Source organism: Rhea americana, unplaced genomic scaffold (assembly GCF_003343005.1).
Source record: "Rhea americana isolate MKP2758 unplaced genomic scaffold, rheAme1 scaffold_14, whole genome shotgun sequence".
In the NCBI taxonomy this organism is placed as follows: Eukaryota; Metazoa; Chordata; class Aves; order Rheiformes; family Rheidae; genus Rhea; species Rhea americana.
In genome coordinates this window covers 9,031,063-9,047,939 of record NW_028185483.1, presented here as the reverse complement: position 1 = coordinate 9,047,939, position 16,877 = coordinate 9,031,063, and the positions used below count along the sequence as shown (strand labels likewise).

At 55.2% G+C, this 16,877-nt stretch overlaps 2 protein-coding genes across 3 annotated transcripts in view; both read right to left on the bottom strand.

The window, feature by feature from the left end:
* Positions 1–6,743: 6,743 nt before the first annotated feature.
* Positions 6,744–14,977, bottom strand: LOC146599478 (uncharacterized). 2 transcript variants are annotated; one of them, XM_085298673.1, is made up of 3 exons: positions 14,711–14,977; positions 10,700–13,167; positions 6,744–7,407 (listed from the first exon to the last, which is right to left on the bottom strand). In XM_085298673.1, the coding sequence occupies exons 2-3, from the start codon at positions 13,161–13,163 to the stop codon at positions 7,361–7,363; spliced, it is 2,511 nt and encodes an 836-aa protein (XP_085154799.1). In that variant the 5' UTR covers positions 13,164–13,167; positions 14,711–14,977; the 3' UTR covers positions 6,744–7,360. The 2 variants fall into 2 exon arrangements, with proteins under 2 accessions (XP_085154799.1, XP_085154798.1); XM_085298672.1 differs by lacking the exon at positions 6,744–7,407 and having other exon boundaries at positions 7,983–13,167.
* LOC146599477 (uncharacterized) overlaps positions 14,506–16,877 on the bottom strand; it is a 5,511-nt gene continuing 3,139 nt past the window's right edge. The window contains exon 3 of the mRNA XM_085298680.1: positions 14,506–14,567. Within this exon, the coding sequence (XP_085154806.1) occupies positions 14,506–14,567 (62 nt within the window). The remainder of the gene's footprint in view (positions 14,568–16,877) is intronic.

The window sequence follows — 16,877 nt, the reverse complement described above, 5'->3', positions numbered from 1 at the left end:
GTATCTGTTTGAGAAACACTCTGTAAAAGACATTATTTTAGTCCCATAAATGGCTCCCTAGTGCAATAAAACAACAGTGAGAAATGAAACACGCCTGCTGCTCTTCTGGTATTAGGGCCTGGGTCTGGTTCACCCAAACACAGGTATGGAAACGCCCTTTCTCACCATACCGTGGGAGACGTCCAATATYTCAGCGTTACTTTCTGTCTCAAATCAGAAGAAAGGTTAGGAAGGTCAACATGCTGTGGAATCGAAATTTTTTGCAATGTTAGATCTGGAAAACTGAGCTGATTTCATCATCATATTTTATTCTCACAGTGCTGAAGTTTCATAATGTGAAAAATTAACAGTATGCTTGATAAACATTGTAGTGTTATGTAACGTTAGCCCRTATAACTAGGTAATATTAGCACTAATTAAAAGTTTAGAAAGSTAAGTCAAAAATCAAACACTCTTTCAATTTTTCACTTTCCAGTGAATATGCTGTTGAAATGAACTTTTTACCTTGAATTCTTGGCTTTTAGTGGAGCAACACTTTCCAGTGGAGAACTGTACCACTGGAAAATTTCCGGGAAGCCCTAACAGCAATTTCCCATTGCACCTCCAACCAACAACCTTATTAGAAGACATCTGAAATACATTTTCCTAACCGAATTATTTCTGAGATTGCATTTGCAGTAGGAAGCGCCCACGGAAGGAACCTTCACACAGCACGAGCCCAGCTGGGTGATACGGATACGCACCAGCGCCAGACGAGAGCGCGACAGACTTTGCTTGGAGTTGAAAGAGCGGCTGTGAAGCAAAATGCGGGCGTTTCCAGATTCATGAAAGAGCTGCAAAATTTCACTCATTTATGAGTCTGCTGTCTTTAAAATTAGTTTATGATTAGCACACATTTTAGGGCAGTGGTTATAGCAATGACTGCTTGTCGGTTTTACTGGTCTGCCCGCAGCACAAGGCAGGAAACGCCCCGTGACAGCATTACCGTCCCTCCATGCCACCTCCGGGGCAGTTTGAGGTTTGCAGCCCGGTGCTTAAAGCTCTGAATCACTTGGGCGGAGGGGTAACATTTCCAGCTTGGGAATATTATTTAATACTGACTCTTGCACCGCAGCGAAGCCTCGGGAGACAATAAATCGCCTGGGCCTCCCTTCCYGAGAAACGCGGCTTGTTTACTCACGGTCGCTCCCAAAGCCTTTACAGGCTCAACCCCTCCGGCTGCGTGGGGGCTGCTGCGCGGCCAGGAGCCGCGTCCCACGCGGCAGAGCCCGCCGCGACCGCGACAGCCCGACGTTCGGGTTTTGTTTTGTTTTGTTTTGTTTTTTTTTCCCAAGCAGCCTTCGGAGAAAACATCTGCTCTGCTCGACCACCGCACCGGAGTTGAAGATCAAAATAAAGAACTTTTGTGTTTTTATTAAGCGTTTTAGCGAACGTGACTATTACATTCATATTATATTTCCCTGTTTTGTACAAACACGTTTAAGTCAGCGCTAAGAGGATTACGCTTATGGCGCACCAAGCCCTGCTCAAATGGGCTGACTAAAGAAACTCTTGTTAAACAGTATTTTCTCTAATGCCTGTTGCTTTTCTTCCTTGCCTTAGTGCTCAGACATCTATCCGGGCTCCCTAAATCCACCCTCCTCATAAGCTTTCAGATCAAGACTCTTCCCCCTCCACCCCCCTCTGGACCCTCTAATACAGCTGAAGATGAACATTAGCGCCTGGTTCAACTGCACTGGAAAGGGAAAGGGCAGATTCATCAAAATCTTTATACCTCCATAGAAAAATGTAGCCTTTTGCCTTTCCTCGAGTGAATGCCTTTTCTAGAGGGTATTCATGAGGGGTTCGGTCTGTTTTTGCAGCCAGCTCCACAGATGTTGACATTTTTTTTCTTCGCTGGGTTAAGACGCCTTCTATAGGGCTCCATTCTTCATTTGTTACTTCTTTATTATCCCAGAGGGGTTTTTTCTTTTTTTCCTCGCTCTTTCTTCCCAAGGAGCCGACCCGGTTCTCTGCAGAGCGCAGTGGTCGTCAGGCTCCTCATTATCCCGGGCGCTTTTTCATCCCGGCGGCAGGCGGCCGGGGGCCGCGGGGCCTTTGTGGCGAGCAGCAGGTAGCGGCGGCCGGGCAGGTCGCCGCCGCGGCGCCTTGGCACCGAGGGGCCGCGGCGCGCCGCCGCTCCGTGCCCGGCCTGTCCTCTCCCGCCGCCGGCCGGCGCTCGWGGAGAGAACTTGGAAAGCGCCCGCGGGACACGGCGCGGGGTCGGGGGGAGCAGCGCGAAGGAGCTGCCCGCCAGCGCGGMGCAGCCGCTTCCTTGCTCGGGTCTGGTGCCCGCGGCGGGGTTTGTCTGAGCACGCAGCGGCCCGAAGCCGCCGGCTTTGGAGCGGGTTTTGGGGCAGAGCGATCTCCATTAGTCTGTGAGATGAGAAAGACGGTCCGTGGCTGGCGGGCAGGATGGGATCCCCCCGCTCTGCCTCCCCCGGCAGATCCTGTTTCACCTCTGCGGSCTCGCTTGGGTTTTGCTCGTTGGCCGGGCAGATATGCCGGATGCCAGCAGAGCTTCCAAAGCTTTGCCGAGCTGCCTTGACCCCGCAAAGGGAAGGGGAGGGGGCAGCAGCTCCCCACGGCGAGGGGCAGCGCCCTGCTCTGCACCGCCTCAGCTCCCGAGCACGCACGGCCCCGCAGCGGCGCTCGGCAGCACCCGGGCTGCAGCCCTGGTGCCTCCCCCCACCGCGCTGCGCCAGAGCCGGCATCTGGCTGCAGCCGAGCAGCCTGTCCTCAAGCAGCTCAGCGAGGTCCAGATAAACTGCTTGGTGTCCTCAAACGGAAGATGACGACTGCAAAGCTGTGCTAGGAGCTTCAGTGCTCTCCCAGCAGCCAGCTCGGGCCCCAGAGCGCAGCTCAGCGCTGCCCCGGCCCCACTGCTCAAGGCCGTGCCATCCAGGGGAACCTGGGCACCCACAGCAGCTGGAGCTGCTGCTCAGCACCCAGCTGGTGCCCCCAGCCCTGAGGCGCTCCCTGAGGCACCCGAGGGCTTTCCAGTATGTTAGCAAGTGCTCAGAGCCATGGCAGAGCATTAGGATACCTGGACAAATCCCTGGGAGAGACGTAGTGGGCTTAAGGGGCCGGAGGAATCGGGCTCCCATGCTGCAGGGATGCAGCTCTGGACAGGTGGGACACATGTGGATGGTCTGCTCACACCAGGCCAGGGTCCGTCCCGGGGGCCAGCTCCAGGAACCGGAGCCGTTCAGACCCGGGGCCCCCAGCTGGGGATGATGGCTCAAGGCCTGCACGTGTCCAAGTTTCCCCGCTAACATCTCTCCTCCGGGCTCRGGAGAAGGCACAGCCCCTGTCCTCCAGCCCAGGACAGGCCTCTCATCTGCCAGAGCCAGAGCAGCATGAGGGAGATGGGAATATGGGTGGGGGACACTAAAACCCTCCCAATCACACCCAGCCTGACCATTATGCTGAAAGCTCCTGGCGGTTTCCCTTTTTATCGTCACTTTAGCAGGTCAGCCTGCACTGTCTTTACACCCTTGGGGAAACAGTGCTGCTAGACGCATGGTGTCAGGCAGGTGACATCTCTTCTGGTRGCCTCTGGCGGAGGAGCCTTCCCCTGCTAAAAGCAAGGTGGGAACTCTCGGTCCCTTGCAGTGACCACGCAGGGGGTTACGGGCTGCTGGATTTCACACGCCTCACTGCGGTGCCTCGCTCTGCGCCACAGCCAGGGGAACRTCTGGCATGAGCAAGCAGGACAGGGTCTGGCCCAGGACAAGCAGTGGTCCAGCACGGCTTTCCTGGGAGCTGGACTCCACCCTTCCCTCTGCACACGTTTCAAATCCCCGCACGCCTTTCAGCTGAGGCGTTTCACCTTGGCAAAGCCCCAGCAACATCTGCCCGGCCACAAGCACGTGCAGAAAGCAGCTTCTCTGACGGGGCTGAGGGACGGCATCTCCCGCTGCATCTGCTCTTGCTCATTTTTGTTTGTTTGCACAGCTCTCTGTGCTCCTCCGAGCCGGGCCGCAAGCCGGGCGGCGCGGGCCCGCCAGCGCTYGCACGCACGGGAAGGCGTTGGCGTTGCAAAGGAGCCCTGGTAGCAGGATCCACAGCGKTCGCGTGAGCGTTGCGAGCACCGGCGTTTATAACCCACAAAATCTCAGCTATAAAGGGCTCTCTACGGAGCGGGGGAAGGAGGCGTTCCGGCCTGCCCCGAGCGACTTTCATTCCATTGTGCCTTTTCAGCATTGCATTAAGGCAGCCAAAGAAGGGGGATTTTTAATGGTTCCCCAGGAACAAAGCGGCAACATTCTGCCCAACTTCATTACAGAATCATCTGAAACGCTTGAGGAACGTTTCCCACTAATTATCATAAATAGCCGAAAAAAATCCTTCACTCCAAAAGCAGGTTCCATCTGCCCCACTGTGTTTTCTCACCTCCACTTCAAACAGCCTGACACTGCCCCCGCACAAAGGGGAGGCTCCATCTCCGCTCCCCGCGCGCACGGATCCTCTAAAGAAATACAAACAGGCGGCAGATTAACATAACTTCCTTGCACCTTAAACAAATAGGCAACTTCCGCCCCGCCAGGCTCTCCCGTTTCCCAAGGGGAGGACCTGCTGGCGGGTTTTCCCGGCCCCTGCTCTCCCGAAATCCCGGAGAGAAGCGGCAGGGCGCTGCAGGCAGCGGCAGCGCGACGGCCGAGCAGGAGAACGGCGGCCCGGTCCCCCGCGTGCCGCCGCCGCCGCCGAGGTCCGCTGCTCCTGCCGCGGCACCTGCGCAGCCGTGGTCGTGCGAGGCTGCCTCCAGCCCCTGCTCCGAACTGGTCACCTCCGGAGGTTGGCGGCAAGGACCTCAGGCAGTCACGGCAGCCGGGGGAGGCTATGGAAGAGGCTTGTGGATTCACAAGCAGCTGGGAGACGCTGTTCAGAGATCGACCGCTCACCTCTTTTCCAGCACAGGCGCCGGGGGCATCRTGTGCAAGGAGCAGCAGCAGGACAGGAGCACCGGGGGTGCTGCCGTGCACGGCGTGGGGGTGGTCATGGGCCTCCTTGCTGCAGGGTGCTGCTGGTGCACAAACCTCCCTGCATTCAGAAAGCAAACCAGGRACACGCGCCGATCAAACAGGCGCGAAGAGCTGTTCAAAGAATCACGCCTTGCTGCTCAGGCGCGCGGGCAGCCGCAGCAGAGCGGGGCACATGCTGGGGAGCGTCACGCTGCGCCCGCCACGTGCTCCCCAGGCTCCCGCGCTGCTGGGCACGTACCCCCGGCACAGTTTGAGCAGGGACAGTCCCAATCCAGCTTCAGCAGTCGGCCGCYGGTTTTGTCACAGCCCGCCGGCCCTCTGGCGCTGACGGCTCTGGGAAGCGTGCCRCCTATCTTGATGCATTAAGCACCCGACTTTCAGCTGACAGCAGAGTGCTGGCGGGCGCCTTCCTGTTGGGGTGTTGGGTTACAGCCGCCCTGACCCGCACGTACAGAGCAGCTCTGGAAACGTGGCTGCAGCCACCCACCCTCGAACAGACACGTCCAAAGGCTGCTCACATCTCCAGCGGCGGCACGGGGCTGCAGCAGGCGCAGCTCCCGCAGGCAGGCTGCCGAGACCCAGGCGCGGGGTGCAGAACCTCAGGCAGGCCGCGAGGGCCTGGGGCAGGCCGCTGCCACCCACAGCGACTAAGTCCAGTGCAAGTCACATCAGCAACGCCTGGGCTTCAGCAGGACACGGTTGTACCAGGGATCTGAGCACCCCACACGCTGGCTCCTCGGCACAGCGGCTCTCCAACCYGTCTCTGCTGCTGCTTGACCATCAGAGGTGCTGCCTCTTCTTCATTGCTCCCTGGCCACTCTTGCTTGTCGATCAGGAAGTCCGAGTATATATCCCCCACAGGCTGCCCAGGCGTGTCACTATCCCCCAGGACATGCTACATGCACCTGCTAGGGGCCGAGCTCCTCTTGTGCTCCTCCGTGGTCCCGTTAATCTCTTATTCCTGCACAGTGGTCCTGGTTCAGCCAAAGGCAAAGAGCATCAGCCCTTGGTGCATGCCTAGGACAAAGYAGACATGATTTCAAACCATCTTAACCAGGGCAAGAGCTGGCCCTRCGCTCTCACTCACCCATCCAGCTGTCTGCAAGGCCCCATGTTTTAGAAAGCGAGGGGCCACCTATAGCTCTGTGGGTCTCAGCCATGCTGGTGCATTGCCGTGGTCCACGCACAGCCACCCCGAACTCTCGAATCCCCACAAGGCGACACACGGACCCAAATCCAGCCACCCAGGTGTGCTGGGAACAGGAGCCTGCTGCAGTGGAGGTGTGCATGGTCCTCAGTTCCGCACGCGGAGATTTCATGTTCAGTTAGGTCTCCTCTTGCAGGTACCTCGCTGCCTTGGGCACAGGCCCACCGGTTCACCAGGGATCCCAGAGTCACCGATGGAGCAGCCCAGGGCAGACAGCGTGCTCATTCCCTCCCRGCAGCACCGGAGCGAGGGCTGGCCGAATGGGAACCGCTGCTAATTCCTACCAGATCCACACAGCTTTAGCCTTCTGGGGGTCTGCCCCTAAGCCATGGAGGAAGCTAAAGCCTAACCACGAGCCAGCTGCTCTAGCCTGTTCCCCAGACACACAGAAGGCTGTATTTTCATTGTAAATTGGAAATCAATCATAGCAGGAAATTCCCATGCTGAGAACGCCCTGGCTATTATTATTTTATAGCACTCAGAGGTGTTCTGGGCACTTGGAAAGCCATGGCCCTTTCGGGGTATTATAGGGCAAATTAGTTTTAAAGACTGCTGTAGGAATGCTGGCCATTTAGCTTCCAGAGCACGTGGTGCGCATGGAGGYGATGGTTACAGCGGCGCGGGCAGGGCTTTGCACTGATTTCAGACATGTGTCCGACKGGAGAACGCGCCGCTGCAAAGACGGCATTGGCATCAGCATCGGCGCGCTCTGGAGTGAACACCTCTGGCCATGACCCGGCTTTATTAACAACAAGCAATTAATAGGAAAGCGGACGTGCTTTGTGTCTCTGAAGACCTTTTAAGACGTGATTATGTTGTGCTAATCTCACCCCCAAGTACTTCCCTATTTAGACTGCACTGGGCCATTAAATATCTGAGAAGCAAACGGAGACCCCCCCTTTGCCGCCTGGGGAAGCGTTCAGGGCTCTGTTCCCCGGCAGCCAGGCCCTGCTTTCAAACCCTCTAAATCATGTATTAAGTTGAGCCTGTATGGACTGCCAGGAAAAACACTCCCTTCCCCTCATCTGTGTCTCATTACCCGCAGTGCCAGGCCCAGCTTCGGAGCCGTTTGCTCTGTCCCGCGCAGATGTGCTGCCCCGCTCTCACCTAYGGTATTTCACAGTCGTCATCAGGGCTTCAAGGAGCAGCTGAACGACCTGCAACACTGCACAGGCTCTTAACAAAAACATATACCCAGGGTCCCTAACACATGGCCATAGGCATAGACCCTGACACCAAGCACCTTCCCAGTGCCCTCGGTCCCAGACGAGGCGGTGAGCTCCCGTGCACAGTCCTGCCAAGAGGTTCGCAGAGCCTGGTCCTGGAGGTGTAAATGGAGACCGGAAGGTGTCCGAGACAGACTCATCCTACAGCTGCCTCCTCTGCTCTTTGGCACTGCAGCACTCGAGCGCTCAGGTCCAGGAGCAGATCAGGAAGGTGCAGGCACCTGCAGCTCTTTMCCGATGTGGCTTCGCCTTGGCTGCAAGGCTGGGCTTGAGCCCAGGGCCCCCTGAGCTCTTGGGGTCCTAGAGATGGAGTTTTGATTCATCTGAGGTGCAAACCACACAGTTACCAGCAGATCCGGGCTCAGGGGATAAATATAGCCACCATACAGCACTAGGCCTGGCAGCGCTTTGGGCTCGAGCCGTGTTCYGGCACAAGACACAGTGAGGTTTGCAGACACAAGCGGCTGCTCTCGCTGGACCCTCCTCGTCCAACACAYGGCCTGCCTATCGATTTACACGTGTTGTCTTCCCCACAGACCCAAACTGGCAGCGCCTACACACTGCACCYGGGAAGGACACTCAACCGTGTAGTAACTAGGGTGGTTAAACGTGGGGGCAGCCCAGGTGGCACAGGGCTAAGTCACCATTGCTCGGAGACTTGATCAAAGTAAGTGCCCTAAGACCTGTAACAAGAAACAGTACCTGCTTCATTTCTCCCCTGGGGAAACTTCTTCAGCCTGCATCTAGCAGCATCTACAGCTACACTTGAGGATCATTCACCTGTCCCCTCCACCTCAGCTCCTGTGAAAGCCTGGCCATCCTGCTCTGCACCTCTCAAGCTATCGCCACGCAGACATGGGGCCACCAAGCGCTATGGCAGCTTTTCACCCTTGCTCAGCAACCTGCACGTGAGCTGCCAAGGCAAGAAACCCAACACGTCCAGCATTCRCTCAGACCCCATGGCAGCGCCTGGCTTTATTGCCATCATTTTCCCACACAGTGTGCAAATGGTTACAGCAACTTTTATGCTTAAACTGCCAGACCAGCAGAGAACACATCTAAATAACATAGAGGGCAGGTACCTGACAAATGAGCTGCCCCCTCTCCAGTGCCATAAATAGCTGCCCCTCCTGGCTGCCTACTGCCTTGCAGCTGTCAGGGTTCACATCCTCAGGCTTTTCCTGATCATGATGGCAGGAAAGTTAATTCTGTGCCAAATGGGAGCTGGTGTTCAGCTCCCAGACTGTGCCGCAGAGGGAAATTCTAGCTATGGGAAGAGGCTGTGAGCAAGCACCACCGAGAGACCTCGGAGTCAGGGCTCAGCAACATCTCCTGCCTTGCAGCAAGTGCAATGTCGTCTCTGCAAATCTCCCAGCCTGTAGGAATCTGAAGCTGCCGAACTGAAGTCTTAGTAGTGCCATAGTAGCTATCGAAATCAAGCTCAAAATCTCCTAGGATAAAGCTTTCTAGTGAAAGTTTCACCACTTCCTGCGATGCCAGAAAAGCCACAGAAACAGCTGCTTTTGTTTAAGTTTGGCACTTTCCTTTCTTGGCCCTGGCTGCAGCCCAGAAGTGCAGAGGTGAACACACACATCAAAACTTCATTTATGAGGAAAGTTACCCACCTCTTCCTGAACTTCAAAGGAATTGGCACTTAGCCGGGATTTTGGGTAAAGGCCCAGATTAAATTATTGTATGCAAATAAAGCAATTGGCCATATTCAAATGTTACTCTACCAGAGAAACCAGGACATCTTATAGAGCTTTTGAGGCTACAAGATTTAAGACAAGGGAAAAAAAAAAAGAGTATCGGTTTTCACACTCTGTCACTGCCTGTGTCCATGAGATCAACAGGAGAGGCTGCAGCCCTGGTCCAGCGTAGCTCTCCGACAGCTTGCTCCAGTTCRGGATCTCAGAGCCCCAGCCAGCAGTGGGAAATGTAGAAGACTACGCTGAGAAAGAGCCTGGCATAGGCTCCACGCCTCTCATCAGCCCTTTAGTGCATTGCAGAGACATGCTAAACATCACACAGCAGATTTTAAAATCAGTAAGGTGAAAATTGAGACAGAGAGAGGAAGAGTTCAGAGTTGCTTGATGGACATACTGGTGTGGACCTGTCCTGTAGTGCGACCAGGGAGGGCTGGCAGCAGGATCTCTGAGCAGGTCCTTGGGACCACAGTCACCCTCTGTGGCCATGAGTGGCAGTGGGATAGGTGGTGACAGTCTCCACCGGTGCAGGGATGCCATCTAGCGTCACCTAGCAGAAGGGCCCATGAGGCAGTGTCACCAGGGATGGGGCAGGCCTGGCCCCGCGGGTTCACAGCCTCTCCAGGGCAGAGCTAGTGCACCCCAAAATCATCCCCAGCACAGAGAGGTCCTGGGACACCCTGCTCCTGGGGCCCACCTCTGGTAGTGAGTGACAGGACCAAGGGACCAAGGCAAAGTGGAAAAACAGTGCTGAGAGAGCCATGCCAAGGCCCCTGGTCCCCCAGCACTGCACACAGAGCTATGCTGATGCCCTCGCTCCTGCCTGCACTGAGGTCCCACATGGCATGCATGGGGCAGGACCGCGAGACAAAGCAGCACCACCGCGCTGCGAGCGCACGGAGCCCTGTGCCACTAGCACAGCTCCAGGCTGCAGCCAAGATTTATGGGGAAATCACTCTCCCTTACTCCAGCAGATATAAGAACGCTAAAACACAAAGCAGGAATGCATCTGCTGCACTAAGCGTGCTGGTTGCAGGAGCAGTGAAGCTCAAAGTGGTGCAAGCACGTCCTCAGGGGCCCCTTGGGCAGCCCTGCATCCCAGGGCCCGGTGGACRTTCCAATGTGGGCATGCGGCTACCAGGGGCTGGATGCTCACCAGCCTCACCAATGCCACAGGTCTGTCTCTGTGGCGGGTGGCTTTGTAGAGGAGAAGGGCTAGATTCACTCCCAGGAATGTGCAACCAATTTCCAGCACAAGTATACACAAGCACAGGGCGAGGGACACCTGGCAATACCGGTGGCTGCAAGGCTGCAAGGTGCAGCCCCAAGCAGGAAGCCAGTAAGGGGACGAAGGCAGGGAGGCTGGCTGGGAGCCTGCCTGGCCCCATGTGGCAGTGATGGTGAGGACAGAGGAGGCAGGAGACGTTGTGAGGGGGYTGAGAGGGTGCTGGGAGGCAGGAATGTGCTGGGAGGCTGTGGCTGAGGGCTGAGTGCCAATGGTGGACGAGCCCCGCACCATGGTCTGGTCCCACTCACCACTTGGCTTAGAGGCTTGGTYAGATTTTGGGTGTGGTGCCAATGTGGCCATGCCCGGCATGGCAGCCCTGTGGGGTGGCAAGAGTGCTGACAGGGAGCCYGAGGCAAGAGAGGTGCTTGGATTTCCCAAAAGGATGGCTCCTGGCCTCTCTGTGGGCACTGGAGAAACAGGTGACMTTTGTCCAGCAGTGGCTGCCAGTGTGATGGCTGACACTAGTCTGGCAGTAGGAGCTGCTGTAGGTGGCGCAGGCTCCATGGTGGTGACTCCAAGAGGCTGTAGGCTTATGACGACTGGTGTTGGACTGAAGCTGAAGGTCTCCAGCTTCACAGTTGGAGATGCGGTGGTGATGGAGGCCTCTGGCAGCACAGTCAGAGATGGGGTGGTGACGGAGGCCTTTGGCAGCATGGTCAGAGATGTGGTGCTGATGGAGGCCTCTGGCGGCACAGTCAGAGGTGAGGTGGTGATGGAGGCCTCTGGTGGCATGGTCGGAGATGTGGTGCTGATGGAGATCTCTGGCGGCATGGTTGGAGATGGGGTGCTGATGGAGACCTCTGATGGCATGGTCAGAGACGGGGTGGTGATGGAGGCCTCTGATGGCATGGTTGGAGATGGGGTGGTGATGGAGACCTCTGATGGCATGGTCAGAGATGAGGTGGTGATGGAGGCCTCTGGCGGCATGGTTGGAGATGGGGTGCTGATGGAGATGTCTGGTGGCATGGTCGAAGATGGGGTGATGATGGAGACCTCTGGCGGCATGGTCGGAGAAAGGGTGCTGATGGAGGCCTCTGATGGCATGATCAGAGATGAGGTGGTGATGGAGGCCTCTGGCAGCAYGGCTCTTGATGATTTGGTGATGAGGGCCTCCAGGGATATGGTTGATGATGGAGCATCGATGGATGCCTCTGGTGGCACAGTTGGCAACATGGTTGGAATGGCCATAGGCAATGGTGTTGTTGGCAGTGCCAAGACTGGGAAGGCCCCTGGTGACAGTGTGGTCAGCATCGCCATTCGGAAGGCTCTGGGTGACACCATAGTTGACATCCCTTGTGATGATAAGGGAGTGAGTGGCAGAGGTGGAGTGAAAGAAGCTGAAGGAGACAGAGTACTTGGGCAAATTAACTGTTCATCACTTAGTGACATTACTGCTTGCCCTGCCAGGTGGGGTGGACTCTTGCATGCCACCTGAGTGGGCAATTTAACTTTCTCAGTGTTGCCCTGGATCCAGCTGTGCAGGTAGCAAAGGTTGCAGTCACATCTCCATGGGTTCCCACTGAGAAACAGTGAGTTGAGCCTCCCCAAGGGGTCTAAGAGCCCATGGGGAACAGTCTCCAGCTGGTTCTTTCGAAGGTTGAGGGTTTTCAGATTTATGAGAGAAGCAAAGACCTCGCTGTCCAAAGCAGAGAGCTGATTTGTATCCAGCTGGAGGTCTGTGAGCTTGCTGAGCCCAGTGAAGGCTCCTCTTGGTAGGGCTGTTAGCTGGTTCTGGGACAACATGAGTTTGTTGAGAGATGTGAGGTTTCTAAAGATGCCATCTGGAAGTGTGGCCAAACAGTTCCTGCCCAGGTCCAGCTCCTGGAGCTGCGGCATAACATCAAAAAGGCAGCTAGGAAGCTCCACAATGTGATTTGAACCCAGCGTCAGCAGCTTCAGTTTGTTTAAACCAAAAAAGCCCTTAAGTGGTAGAATCCTGAGGAGGTTGTTGTCCAAAAGGAGTTTCTCCAGGTGGGGCAGGTTCTTCAGGAGGGTGGATGGCAGCACTCTGAGTCTGTTCCTCTGGAGGCTGAGCTCCAGCAGCCCCTGCTGACCATCCAGCAACCCCTCTGGGAGGTCCTGTAGCTCATTCTCATACAGCCGGAGGACTTGCAGCTGGGGAAGTTTGCTAAAGATGTCCCGAGGAAGAGCCCTGATCCTATTTCTAGCCAAGTCCAAAAACATTAGATTGGCAAGAGAATCAAAGATGCSTTCTGGGAGAGAAGGGATTGCATTGACGTGTAGGGAGAGTTCTCCCAAATTCTCCAGCCCATCAAACAGTCCTTTGGGGATCTGCCTGATGTGGCTGTCTCTTAGCTCCAGTCTCTGCAAGCTTGGGAGGTTTTGGAAAGTACCCACAGCTAGTTCTTCTAATGAGGCACCAGAGATCTCCAGATCCCTCAGTTTCTCCAAACCATCAAAGGCTCCTGGTTCAACTGTCTTGATTTTGTTGCCAATAAACAGAATTTTGATCAGGCTGGGCATGTAGCTGAAGGCACCTTTCCTTATAGCAGTGATGCTGGTCTGTACAAAGATCATCTCAGAAATGAAAGGCTTTACAATCTTTGGGATCTCTTTGATATCATTTTTGGTTCCTCTGTAGACTTGCTGGTAATCCTTGGGGGTTTCATACTCATCTTCATTCAAGATTTGCTCTTGGCATTTATGGGGATGGAAGGAAAGGAAGAAAAGGAAAAGGAAATGCTGGTACATTGTCCTGAAAAGAAGTTTTCAGATATCAGGCATGAAGAAAAATAAAATCTGTGTCTACAGCTCATGAATTATGGTATAACACTATCGTTCAGCTCTCAGCACTCCTCCACTCACATATCATTTCATTTTATGAAAGAGAGAGATTGTACAAGCCAAAGTACACTGCATTTACAAGAACCCACTTCTGTTGATACTAAGGGATGGTGAGAAATGGAGAGAGAGAGACAACTCACAACTCAGGTGACACTGAGACACCTAGCACAAGTCCAACAGCACCAGATGCCCTTCACTAGGAAGGACATGTTTTCCTAGGTCATTCATGGTGGTCTGCAGTGGTGCCACACCAGCCTCTCAGTGCAGCTGCTGGGGGCTGCCCAGCGTCACCAAGGGTTACCAGAAGCAGATACTCTGAAGCAATGATGCCTGGTGCATCCCTTTTCCTTTCTYTTCTAGCTGTCCTTCCTTAGGTTTCTGTGCCCATCCTTGGGTTTGCTCTGGACAGTCAGACACCTCTGCAGAGCACACTGTGCTGGATAGACTTGCTATTATTGGCACTTCTTCTAGTTCAGGAGGATTATTTAAAGCATTGCTTCTAAATAGCTCTTTTTCAAGATTCCTGCTAATCACATCACAGATTGGCCTTTCTTATGCAGCCTTTTCAGATAGAAATGGCTGATCTGTGGCTGAGCTTTATACTTAGGACTAGGCCCGTGAATATCCCACAAATCTGATGATGCTGCACATTCAGGGCCATGATGTGGAAGCCACAGCCACAGCTGTATGAGGAGCTGTGTAATGTCCCACRCTTCTTCCTAGTTGTTCTGAAACAGCCAGCTAACACATTTGCTCTGGTTTAACATTAGTGAGTATAATACTCTAGCAGTAGTTTTCAGTTTGTGATTCACAGCTGTGGGTAAGAGTAGGAGAAAGGGACGTGGACTGCTTCTTGGGCATCCAAAGCTAACTATGGAGAAACCTCACACTGGAAGGCGATGCTTCCTATGAAAAGACCTACAGACTCTCTGAAAAATGTTTAGAGGTCAGCAAATTCAGAAGACTAAAATATTGGGTTTCAATAGAGACATATGAGAGATGAGGTACTTGCTTACTTCCCCACAGGGTTTCCCAGAGCCTAAAGCCATTGCTAATCCCTGTCCACCCTCTTTCCAATGGTAACTCAGGTGAAGGAGTAGAAGGCCAGGATGATAAAAGTGCATGTTTCATTGCAGCTGCAGGCGCAGAGCAGATGGCCTGGATTTCATGCACAGACAGGAAAGGCTGGGCTGCGTGCATGAGGATGAAAATAAACAGTTTTGAACTGCAAAGCATTTTTGAAACTCCCTCATCCCAGCTGGCTGGGCAGCTTCAGCATGGCCTGCCTCTCTCTCTCCCACAGAGCAGGGTCTAAGGGGGACAGGCTGCAGGAAAAGACACACAATTAGAGTCTTGCACCCTTGCTGAGGAGGAATGACAGTCCCCCCAGAACTGCCCTTCCTAGCACATTATTCCTGTTTTTAAAAAGTAAAAAAGTGTTTTGCACCACTTACTTGGCCAAGCACTTCCGATCCAGCAGAGGCTCCTACTCCAGCCACTCCAGAGGTGAGTTGAGCCAAACGGGGAGCGAGGCCTCCAAGCGAGGGTGTCCCTCCACCTGACAAGGCTGAGGCTGAGGCTGAGTTATTTATCCTCAAAGCAGGCGCAGGGTTTGTTTTTGCGTGATGTCGGCTGCATAGGGAGATAARGAGCAGCATGCAGACTGCGTGCCTTGGTGCAACACAGCTAGGCTGCCCTAGGGGAGCAGTTTCTGAAACTCCTTCAAGATGAGAGGAGGCACGTAGGCCCTAGGTGTTATCTTCTGGCACCACTTGACCAGCTGCATCCAGGGGAAGCTGAAGATCTCCAGTCCAGCCCATTCAATAGCTGATGGTCTCCACAGTCTCATATCTCTGGCAGTGTAACCCATCATCGACCTCACAGCCACCACCCTTGTCAAYATAGCAGAAAGGAGGTTCTTTTACWGAGGCTTTTCTCAGTAAAAATTTCCAAATGTTTCCTTCTTCCTAAGTTGGCTAAAAGGCATCGCTCTGAAGCTATTTTGTTAAGCCTACAACAGTGATGATGTCTGTGACTCTGACAGACAGATCCCCTGACATCTGGCTATGGCTTGGCATGCATGGCTGCTGCTCCCCTTGAGGTCTCAGGCTACYGAACGATGGACCTGCGGTTATGCCCTGGGCTCATCTCCACCATAACGCAAGCCAAGGGCCCCCTGGGGGGCACCAGGCTCCCAGCAGGTGCAATCCCTTGTGGGATGAAACACCCTGTCTGATTCAAAGACTTAAAATGACAGGGAGCTTATCACATTCCACTGGATAATTGCACTTAAAACATTTCTTCTTCAGTTTTCACCTTATCTCACGCTTTCCTGGCTTCACTGTTTTTCTTGGCAAATTAGAAAGCATTCCAAATTACTGCACATATTCAGCAGCCTTACTCCTCTCTAGCATAAACCTCGTATGCACATTGTCTTTAACACAAAACACGCCAGCTCTCCTTGCAGAAAGCCCATCTATCATCTTGGAAACCCCAGGCCTTCTACATTGCAACAGAGCAGCAGTTTCAGGCTGTGCACTGCTACAGGACAGGCAAGAGGAAAGGGATGCAAGGGGCAAACACAGACCCCTGCAAGTAATGGCTAAGCACTGTGGACCTCACCTTCCCAGTGAGCTGGGGATGGGGGGGGGGAGTGGCAGGCCAGGGTAGTCGCCTTGGCACCACCAGTGGTGCTAATTAGACCTCCTCTGCAGCAAGAAATGTGCATGTGGGAGGAGAAGGCTCCTATTGCTGCCAATGCTGTAAACTGACATGCTGGAAGGAGGCTGGTGCTGTCAGGCTGCAGCCCCCACCAGTGCTAACAGGGCTGGTTTCCAGCCAAGCCAACTAAGCTCACTGATGCAACTGGTTAAGACTGGTGTCCTCAGCATGGCCCAAGGGGGGTTGCACACAAACCTGGACCTCCTTAGCCTCTCGTGCAGGCACATCCACCAGGAGCACGTGAGGTTTTGTGGGAGACAGGAGCCGTGTTCTTTCAGGGGTACTAGTGTGCTGGAGCCGAGCAGCCCCGTGCAGAGGTGGGCATGACCACGCTGGGCCCCCGTGGCGCCTCGCTGCTCCGGCTGGGCTGGGGTGGTCCCGGAGCACCTGGGCCCTGGGACACCTGCCCCACCAAGAGCAAACCCGGCAAATCTTCAAGAGAAAACTGCGAGTTCCTCTAAGTGCAGGCAGGGCCAGGAGGCACGAGGCAGCTCAGAGAGGTGGCCCGGCCTCTTCTGGGCCACCGCAGCTGTCTCTGGCTCAGGAAAGGCCCGTGTCCCATCGGCCACCAGATGGTGCAGCAACACCGCGCAGCAGAGCCCCTGCCCGGGGGGCACGGGCAGAGAGGCCRTGCCGGGCCTGCAGGGCAGCAGCCGGTGGAGCCTGCGGGGTGAGCGCGCGGCCTCCCTCCTCCAGGGCAGAGCGGGCCGTACCAGGGCCGAGCCCGCGGGCACGGGCCGGGGCAGGCCGCGGGCGGGCGGCCRGTGAGCCCACCCGGCACCACACGCGAGCCGAGGGATTAACGCCGGCAGAGCAGGGGGCAGCGGGCGGGATTTGGCACTGGGGGGCTGCCTGCGCAGCGGGCGCCAGCTCCCCCGCAGGCCGGGGGCGGCCTCGCTG